Source organism: Alosa alosa, chromosome 3, assembly GCF_017589495.1.
Source record: "Alosa alosa isolate M-15738 ecotype Scorff River chromosome 3, AALO_Geno_1.1, whole genome shotgun sequence".
NCBI classification, from domain to species: domain Eukaryota; kingdom Metazoa; phylum Chordata; class Actinopteri; order Clupeiformes; family Clupeidae; genus Alosa; species Alosa alosa.
Genome location: NC_063191.1, coordinates 22,117,332 through 22,127,525, shown reverse-complemented (window position 1 = coordinate 22,127,525; position 10,194 = coordinate 22,117,332). Strand labels below are relative to the sequence as shown.

General features: G+C 42.5%; 1 protein-coding gene across 3 annotated transcripts; it reads right to left on the bottom strand.

The window, feature by feature from the left end:
* Positions 1–258: 258 nt before the first annotated feature.
* lmln (leishmanolysin-like (metallopeptidase M8 family)) lies at positions 259–8,768 on the bottom strand. 3 transcript variants are annotated; one of them, XR_007193015.1, is made up of 18 exons: positions 8,411–8,768; positions 7,927–8,024; positions 7,791–7,821; positions 7,578–7,660; positions 7,331–7,448; positions 6,727–6,905; positions 6,330–6,435; positions 6,067–6,161; positions 5,732–5,849; positions 5,466–5,573; positions 5,188–5,264; positions 4,989–5,099; positions 4,544–4,676; positions 4,176–4,335; positions 3,821–3,951; positions 3,285–3,495; positions 2,789–3,056; positions 259–1,228 (listed from the first exon to the last, which is right to left on the bottom strand). XR_007193015.1 is itself a non-coding variant. In XM_048238285.1 (17 exons), the coding sequence occupies exons 1-17, from the start codon at positions 8,540–8,542 to the stop codon at positions 2,962–2,964; spliced, it is 1,986 nt and encodes a 661-aa protein (XP_048094242.1). In that variant the 5' UTR covers positions 8,543–8,768; the 3' UTR covers positions 259–2,961. The 3 variants fall into 3 exon arrangements, 2 of the variants coding, with proteins under 2 accessions (XP_048094242.1, XP_048094243.1); XM_048238285.1 differs by having other exon boundaries at positions 259–3,056; XM_048238286.1 differs by having other exon boundaries at positions 259–3,056; positions 8,495–8,768.
* Positions 8,769–10,194: the final 1,426 nt, after the last annotated feature.

The window sequence follows — 10,194 nt, the reverse complement described above, 5'->3', positions numbered from 1 at the left end:
TACAATGGACACATATCTAGGCCTGCAAGCAAACTGATGTTTGTAGCCCTAATCTAGTGCTAACCTGCACAGACATATCTTTGTGTTATGCATTCATATGTGTTAATATCATGTTCAGTCCAATTGCAGTTAAAAGATATATACACATATTTTCGTTGTCTTTTGGTCAGAGCACAAAATGAAGAAAGATTATTATTAGACTCACTTTGTTCGTTTTCACATTCATTGCATGCCATCAGTTTTTTAACAGAGAGACTATTCAGAGACAAATTTTTTATTCAGTTATAAATATCTTAAGACAGAAGACATGGAAAAAGGGAAAATGTTGAATGGCTGTTTGAAAGTACAGAATCATTTTTTCTTGGCCTCAAAGAATGCCTGAGAAAAAGTAAATTTTATTACTTTAACAATTTCTTTAATTTGCAATCTATACAGATATAGTAAAGAAAAGCCAGTATCTTCCACCACAAAGTACTGTTAGACTATCAATCTCTTCAGCTAAGCAAACAAATTCTACTGGCCACACAAATAAATTTGTTCAAAATGAAAAAGATGTCTATGATACATCACAAATTATATCACACATTTCTATCACATTAAAAAAATAAATAATTGTAAAACCAAAGAGATCATGTCAATGTTACACATATCAAGTAAAATGTAAGAGACATGATCTAAACCCTTAGATTACTGTATATATAAAACTGTATGCACTCTCACTCTCTCACACACACACACACACACACACACACACACACACACACACACACACACACACACACACACACACACACTTCTACTGTAGAGCCATCAGAACTTTTTTGTTATAAATGCTTCAATAAAATATAGCTCACAATCGTCATCAGAGGTCTCCATTAATTCTGTCAGATCAGGGATAATATTATAATTCACATCAGAGCCAGACAAGAATAACAAGTAAAACACTGCATATAACGTTGTGTCCTGAATTAACCAACAAGAGGGGAATTCAACTTTCAATAGCATTAACAATTATTATATGATGTAATAATACAGTAACAGAGGTCAGAGTTGGATGAGCATAATCAAACTAGTAAGTGTGTTTACAATAATTTATACAAATGCACAAATACAATACAGGGGGGAAATAAACACTGAATTAATCTCTGTGAACTACACTACACATGAAAATGTGGTCCTTCCATTTAGTCAGTCATATGGGAGGATACTCCCACATTTCAGAATGTATCTGAAAACAAAAACACAACAGAGATGTTCAGAACCTACCACATTACTACTTTTTTTAGAAATCATTTAGAAAAAAAAAGATATCATGATTGGTAGGCATTGTGGTGCAGAATTCCTAAATAAACGGCCACTGTTCTCAATAGAACTGGACTCCTGGCATATTAAGGCTCATTTGTTCTGTGCGATAAAAATCACTACTGGCAAAGCAGTTGATGTGGGGGGCTGGGGTTTAAATAGATATATATACACACACATACGTATACACATAAATCATTGCAAGTATCGTGCCAGCCCTTTCCATAAAATCAATTTCTGCTGTAATTAAAAATAAATAATTAATATAAAAAAATTGAAAAGTAACATTCTGATAATCTGTGCAACTTCATTTGCCTCCTGACCCATTGTTAGCAGTTCAGGAATAGGGTTTCTCCTTCAACTGTAAACAACACAAAGTATGTCAGCATAGCTGCCACCGCATAACCATCCGTGTGGCCGATTTTATATCTCCACTGGGTTTCTAAAGATACTTCATCTTGATACATGGAAAGAAATTTAGAAATAAATTAGCTTAATATAAGGGTGGAAAAAAGGTCAAGAATTAAACAGTCTGCAAGGAGGAGAGCAAGTTGATTCTTTGTAAACAAACAGCAGAAGTTTTGAGCCTCTGCGGTTTAACTTTACTCTAGAACTTGAGGCAATTGACATGTTTAACATCTCTACATTTCTAAATGTTCAGCAGTTCAAATGTTCAACAGCTGGATGGAGTGCAGGATAAAAATTATATTCAGCCAACTCCACTGAACAAAACGTAACTACAGATGAGTGTCACTACACATTTTGGGATCAACATAACATAAGGATCTGACTGAACAGAACTACTGGTTGTTCAACCAAGGAAAACATGAGGAACCATGATTCAAATCTAAAATCTTTTGTCCCATTTGTAGCTAAACTTAATGTCCTTCACATTCACATATTTGTTTTACGGTACTTGCCTAATCTCAGGCACACAACTCACATTATACACACATACCACTAGTTTCCAGACCAAACAACATTAAACATCTTCAAAAACTCTCCACATTTTACTCTATTATGTCCTAATAGAATCCGGGCAAGCGACTGTCTTGTATGTCTGTTTTATCGGTAAATTTTGCTCGCATCACATCCTGTTGGGAGATAGTGTTAGCCACCATTTTTGCTTACCCAATGCACAATTACAGAACAACTTTCATACCAATCCATCAGAATCATAGAAAACAAAGTTTGTATATTTCTCCCTCAACAGAAAAGCACAACTCTTGGTCAGCAGGAGGACAGGGTATTTGCCTGACATGTCCCCAGTACTGTAGAAAATGCTACCTTCTCCCTGGGGATGGATGGACAGTTGGACGTCATTTAGCACCTTGCGCATCAAGAGAACACCTGCCTCTCTCCAGCCCTGGAGCCTATGGCTTCTGACAGTGAACTATGACATACTGGCACTTAGCTAGATTATAAAGGAGTGCAATCAATGGCTTTTCCCACAGCATCTCTCTGCCACAGGCTCTGCTGGGTGTACCTCCCTGCTTGTTACAGTTGGGACCATGGATGTGAACTGCTGTTCTTTGCGGAGATCCTGCTGCACTCAGGTTCTCTCCTCCTGCAGCAGGATCGGGGTCCCAGTAGTTCACGGGCTGGGAGCTGGCCCTCGGGTTGGACTCCCTCCAGGCTCATGAGATGGGCTAACCCCTGTTAGCCACACAGGAGGTACCCAGCCAGGAGGGGGGTGAGGTTTAACAGCAGCAGCCAGAGAGTCACCACCAGGCCGGAGGAGCTGGAGCAGGGGTCTGCGAAGGGGAGACACAGAAATACCATTAGAAGAGATGCTCAGAGTGAGGTGTTCATTAGAAATGCTCACTGATTTACGCACTGTATAGACATTTGCATTACATCCAGCATTAGTGATGAGTGTAATTTGGCTGATAAAAGTAGCAAACTGTGAACTCTTAGCATGACAGCATCCCTTAGTTGGTATTACAGTATTGGCTCGTGGAACAGATCGACAGGAGGCTCACCAATCTTAGCGCTCCGTGTGTTGTTGATTAGCGGCAGCTGGTGTGGGAGTGGGCAGGAGCCGCAAAAGTCTGAGCAGGCAGGGCAGACCAGCATGCCACTGTAGACCCAGTCGTTGGAGCGCACGTTGATATTGAGGAGCTGGCCAGCTTGCCCACACAGAAAGGACTGGCCTTGCACCCACACTGTCAGCCCTTGGTCAGAGCAGGACATCTGCAGAGGAACAACACACACCCACAGCTAAGGCTCAACCTCTATGATCAGCTGTACAATACTGAGGAGCCCTGCAGGGGAAACAAAACAAAGACTGGGCCTGACATCACAAGGACAGGAAGGGAGTGACCTGACCGCTCCCTGGGCTGACCTCACTGACTCACATTCTGAATTTGGACAGCAGGTGATGCTACCAAAATCTTTAAAACAGAGAAGGAAAATGCCCTGTGGTAGAATGGACTCAAAGTGGCGTTAGAGCTTTACACTGCGGGTGAAACCAAAGAGCCGGTCATCCTGACTGAGTGTCACCGCAGCGTTGGTGTACCTTGTAGCAGCCGCTGCCCCAGTCGGGGTAGGTCATGCGTCTGGTGCACTGCTCCATGGTGAAGGGGGACTTCTGGTACAGACACACTGAGTTGGGCCCATACTGCTCTGCCCCATAATTCCTCCATGCGTCTGCAAGGCAGTAGCAGTTCAAGTTACATTACTCCGGGAGTGCATGTACGTAGAACTGTACAGTTGTACAATACTCTCAGGAGGGATAATCACACATGTAATGATAAACTAGTACAGAGAACACACATATTGCTCATTGACCTCTGAAACGGCAGCACAATGAGTTTTAGCAGCATGCTAAAATAAGCAGAGGGTGTGTGTGTGATGGCTTAGTCTTGCCTCACCTGGCTGGTTCTCCTGGATGCGGCAATAGGAGCTGCGCTGGTACTCCCCACTCAGGTGCCAGCTGAACTCCTGACTGAACGGGCAGAAGTCTGCGATCTCTACAGCACCACCGTACGAGGGCAGCTCCGACGATGGCACACCAGCAATTTGGTCAAAATACTGCAGGGGGTCAGATGGCTCGGTTGAAGATGAAAGGCCGCTTGTGTGTCATCAATAAGCCACTCAACCAATTTTATGAGCATTGTTTATGTATTGAGCCACACTTTACTATGAATTCCAAACATGCCTGAAACAAACCAAGTGATTCTTACTTCCCCGTTTATTACGTGTAGTGAGTGACTGTACGGTGTGCCGTGCCCTGTTTTACCTGGTACTCCAGGGGGAGAGCCAGTGGGTATTTCTGCAGGTTGCACACGGCCACGGCCAGCTGGTCCTGCCTGCAGGTAAGCTGGAGGGGTGTGCTCCTCACAGAGTCACAGTATGGGGTCAGACTACGCCTCCTGGGAGAAACCACAACACAGGTCAGACACACAAGAGAAACACAACGCCCTCTAGTGGCCTTTAGTGAATGACAAGGTAACACAGGGTGAAATATCAGGCAAGGGTTAGACAATGCTCCTTTTGAGGGGAACATCCCATATTGGGTCAACCCAAGCTTTATATAGCAAACTAAAGGAAGACAGATTTCCAGAATGTATACTACGGGCTCCTGTATTAGGCAATGCATCAGGCCTACCCAATGGTGAAGCGTTATTAGTAATTACTTGGACCTCCTACATATTTGCAAGGTTATGCGCCATCCATTGTCTTACGTCCGCCGCTGATGGTCCATCCAGAATTTGCAGCTCTTCATGACAAAGTCACATCCCAAACCTTTGCCCCATTCCAAGTTCTCTGCCATGCTGTAGTTTGCTCTGTACCACCTAAATGAGTAGGAAAAATGAGTAAACCGCTTAACAACTACAACTGTTAAAAGAATGGCTCAAATCTGATGTTGCAGGGAATCCTTACCCAGTGTCCTCCATTATGGCTAGCGTTATTCTTGAGAACACTCTGTTCTGCGTGTGAGATCCAGTCATCGCTTCATTCTGTTAAAAGCAATGGTCGAGTTTATTAGAATTGTGTAGAGCAATTGGACATGCCCACTCACTGACACTTTTCATGACATTTAGGAGACCAAGCAACTTCTGCATCAGGCTTTTGAATGTGGGAACTATTTTCACGTGTTTCTTGGCAGCAGAGCAACGTTGCCCAATTTCAGGGGCCATGAGGCTCCCAACAGCCCTTACCTCAAGCAGCCTCTTCTCCCAGTGGTTGAGTTCGGTCCCCATCCCCCCCTGGTTCTCCAGCTCCATGCCCTCCAGGATGGGGCAGTCAAAGTGCCTCCTGGCCTCCTCCTTTGGACACACAAGACAGGAGCGCGAGATGGAACAGCGGAGCCTTTGACTTAGCATGAATAAAATGCAGAATAAGTAATACAGCACTTAGCACTGTGCTTAGGCTAGCAGGAGCTGGATTTAGATGTTGCTTTGCTGAGCACTAAAAGCAGCCTCACCACCACGCGTGGGGTCACCAAGAGGTAGACTTCGTGCCGGACCATTCGCTGGCCGCGAATGTCCCATAGTCGCGTGGCCCTCCGAATCACCTTATCGCTCCACTGGAACAGTCCTAAGCTGAAAGAATAGATCATGTCATTATTAAAACAAATCATGCAGTTTGACAGACAATGAAGTTATGAACAAATTGTGATCTATACTCCACAAATAACATCAATTCAGGTGAAAATTGAAAGAATCAAATTTCAGACAGCAATGAGCAGCTCTGAGGCTGGGGTCAATATTTTCACCATTCAATTTTCTGAAAACAGAAGTAGTAAAAGTAATAGGCCACCTCTCATTGAAGGCTGGTAAGCCACTCGCAAAACGCTGGGTAAGTGGTTTCCCATCATCATCATGATAGAATGCAAAGAGCCCTGCTGAAAAACCCTGTCAACAGAAACACACACACACACACACACACACACACACACACACACACACACAGCAATCATCCACTCAGGTCAACTGATATGACTACAGGACAGAACACAACGTTTTAAAAAGACTTCATGTTTAAGGGGGATATGCATTCTTTGGGAGCGTGAGGGCATTTACCAGGGCATGTATGATCTCATGCTTGACCGTGGACAGCATGCCTTCAAACTCCTGAGGTAGGGTGGAGATCATACGGGGGCACAGATTGGCATAACCAGCGATGGGCCTACCAATGTTCGGAAAAGAGGGAATAAAGTCAACATCAGGATGAAGCTTGAATATCAAATTTCAGGAACATCAGCAACAAAAACCAAACAATCCAGGAGGCTCCCATAACACAGCTTGCAGAGGTCATAACAAGGTGCAATACCCACTCAGTACAAGCAGTAATAAAATGCATGTCTTGCATTGTTCAAAATGGGTGCACAAATGTTAACAGCCACAAAAGGATAAAACAAGGCATCTTGGTCAGCTTTGTGTTTGTCCATGTGTTTTGCGTGTTTATGCTTTTGTGCACCTGTCCAGTTCAGACTCCAGCTGGCAGTAGGCTGCATAGGCCACAATGTTCTCCTGCCCACAGCGTTCCGTGGTCACGGCGCTCACGTACAGCACAAAGTCCGCCCCCTCCACCCCGTCTCCATCAGGGGGCCCGGCCGGCCCGCACGACTTGCCCGTCTCGCTGCACACTTTACATTGCTGAAGAAACAGAAGAAGTGGAAGTATGCGATCATTTCTTAAGCATTTCCCTAAATAATCAAATCAGATGTGGAAGCAGACAAGTGCTAAGAGTAGGTAGTGGCAGAGGTAAAAAATGTTTCCATGTGCCATTGGACTGGATGAGATAGGACAAGGCAATGCCTCAGTATCCTTAAAAGATGCTGACAGAATGTAATCACAGACTACGCAGAGCATATGGCCAATGTCACCACCCCCCATCATCCTGCTCAGTCTAAATTCCTGATCTGATTAACTGTTGCAGGCCACTTAGTCTGTGATGTGGATGTGTAAAAAAAGGCTCTCTCTTGCAGTTGCAATGGCCAACTTGGCAATCCAATTAAAAAAAAAAAAAAGACTGATAGAATGGCACTAAAAGTTTTGGATGATATATTAACTGTGATTACCTGCAAATGGTGCTCTGGAACAACCACTGGTCCACATCTGGTGACCTGTGCACAGGCTCCCTGGCAGAAACGATGAGGGTCATCTTTCTTCCGCAAGTACTGATTGGTTGCACATTGTCTAATTGGGAACGGTTCATGCACAAATTAGGAAACCAAATAACAAGGAAAGTTATGCCCATGATATTAAATATAATAAACTACCTGTGTATGTGTGTGTGTGTTTGAGAAAGAGAGAGGCAAAAGTTACCTGCTGAGTAGTACAGGGCCTGCTCGTCTTCGGACTCTGAATGCTTTCTGAAGATAATCGATTGCTTGAGGAAATAGCTTTTCCTTTAGAGGAAAACAAACCATTTACAACCAGAACATAAGCCATAAGTCTACTTAAGTTTACCACTTTGACTGAGACATCACAAGAAATACAAGTTATGGGACTGTTTGCAAGAAAGGTCCATCAACATACCTTCACAAGTTTCCCTTGGTCTTCAGGTAGCCTAACAAAATATTGACATTCAGAATTCAATAAAAAGAAAAAAAAACGGACAGCATAATTGCAGCCTACTCATCTTATTGGTGAAGACAATATGGGTATTACTTACCGATCAACACTTTGGTCATAAATTATCTTTATATCTAATTGCTGATCGATGCTCCTTTTAGTGAGTCTTTCTGGTTTTAGATACACTTTGTGAATTACCTATAAAGAATATAAAAGCTAAAGTTAAAAAAACGTGTGTTGTCATTAAACATTGAGGATACATATTTTAAGCACCGTTTGCATGTAAGTGGCATGACAAGTCTCCAGAGTTAGCCAACTCTAAACCTTGAGGTAATTTAGTAAATTCCTTTTCACGACAGTGCATGCTTAACGTTAACGTTATTGCACATCCAAAAGCTACACTTTACTTAGCAAACTATCAACAGCGTTGAACCAGAGCCCATCTAAAAATCCTGTGGTTAGCTAGCTAGCAATGGCAAGCTGCCTGTCATAACGAGAATTAGCTGCAGTTACCTCTAAGCTTGGATTAAAGCGTTAAAACGCCAAAACCACTATGAAAGTTAGTTTGCAATGAAATGGCATACCTCTGAACGATGAGGTACTTCATGTTTACAAATATGACACTGTACAACTAAAAACAGGAGAAATAAAGTATAAATCCGGCTAACGTTAACAGATCCAAAGGTCTTCCCGAAGCCGCTCAGCCTTGTCGCCATCGTATGAGCCTGGCAGCAGCTGGCTACGCGACGTCGACACCGGTATTTCAGTTGCTGCTTGCACGACAAGGGCACCTATCCAATTCATACCTCAAATACTTTGACGAATTGCAAATTCCTGTCGTTATTAAAAAAATTATCAAATGAGAAGCATATTATTCCTCTTGCAACATTTGAGAGCTCCCTATCCAATTGCGACGTCACTTCCCTAACAACACAGCTCAGCGTGCGAGCTCTCTCGACCCTCCCCCAACCTCCTGTCATCCACCCTAGTCGATAGAAATAGATCTCAGCATGGGGTTTTTTAATTGCTCACTCTTCGCCATCCAAGATGCAAATAAAAAAAATGATAATGTACTTTCTTTAAACGGAACACAGATACTGCAAGTTGGGAAGACTAGTTTGTATCGTACTAGGCCTAGATGATTTTAAGCAGCTATTTGGAACATGCCTAAAATGACGTCTAAAATGTGACTGTTATTGTATGGCTGTGTAGTAGGGGAGATTATGTGAAAAATCGTTACGCGGTGGATAGAAGCATGACATTTGGTAGATATGTTCCATGGGTGATCCTAAGACATTCTAGAAGGGGTGCCCAAAAATATCTCAAACAGGAAGTGAGATTTTGAAGAAATTCAAAATGGCCGCCCATACAAACATCTGATTCAAAAGCCACCTTCACAACCTCTTAAAAGCTTGAAATTTGGTAGATATGTTCCTTGGGTGATCCTAAGACATCCTAGAAGGGGTGCCCAAAAATATCTCAAACAGGAAGTGAGATTTTGAAGAAATTCAAAATGGCCCCCATACAAATGACATCTGATTCAAAAGCCACCTTCACAACCTCTTAAAAGCTTGAAATTTGGTATGTTTGTTCCTTGGGTGATCCTAAGACATCCTAGAAGGGGTGCCCAAAAATATCTCAAACAGGAAGTGAGTTTTTAAAGAAATTGAAAAATGCTGCGCTCCCCGCCACAAAATTGGCAGCTAATCCAAAGACCACCTAAACAACCTCTTAAAAGCTTCACATTTGGTATACATGTTCCTTGGGTGATCCTAAGACATCATAGAAGGGGTGCCCAAAGAAATCTCAAACAGGAAGTGAGTTTTTAAAGAAATTGAAAAATGCCGCACTCCCCGCCACAAAATTGTCAGCTGATTCAAACACTACCTAAACAACCTTTTAAAAGCTTGAAATTTGGTATGTACTGTATGTTCCTTGGGTGATCCTAAGACATCCTAGAAGGGGTGCCCAAAAAAATCTCAAAAAGGAAGTGAGTTTTTAAAGAATTTGAAAAATGTTGCGCTCTCCACCACAAATTTGGCAGCTAATTCAATCACCACCTAAACAACCTCTTAAAAGCTTATATATTCCTTTTTTTCTCTTTCAAGTTATGTTTACTTGATGTCTAAAGTACGCTTCAAAATGGACCCTATAAGACATCATAGAAGGGGTGACCAAACATATATCAAACAGGAAGTGAATTTTGTACATTTGTAAATAAATAGATTTTGAAGAAATTCAAAATGGCCACCCATATAATTGACAGCTGATTCAGAGGCCACCTAAACAACCTCCTAAAAGCTTGAAATTTGATATATGTCCCTTTGGGTGATCCTTTCGTTATCCTGGAAGATTACTCCAAGAAATC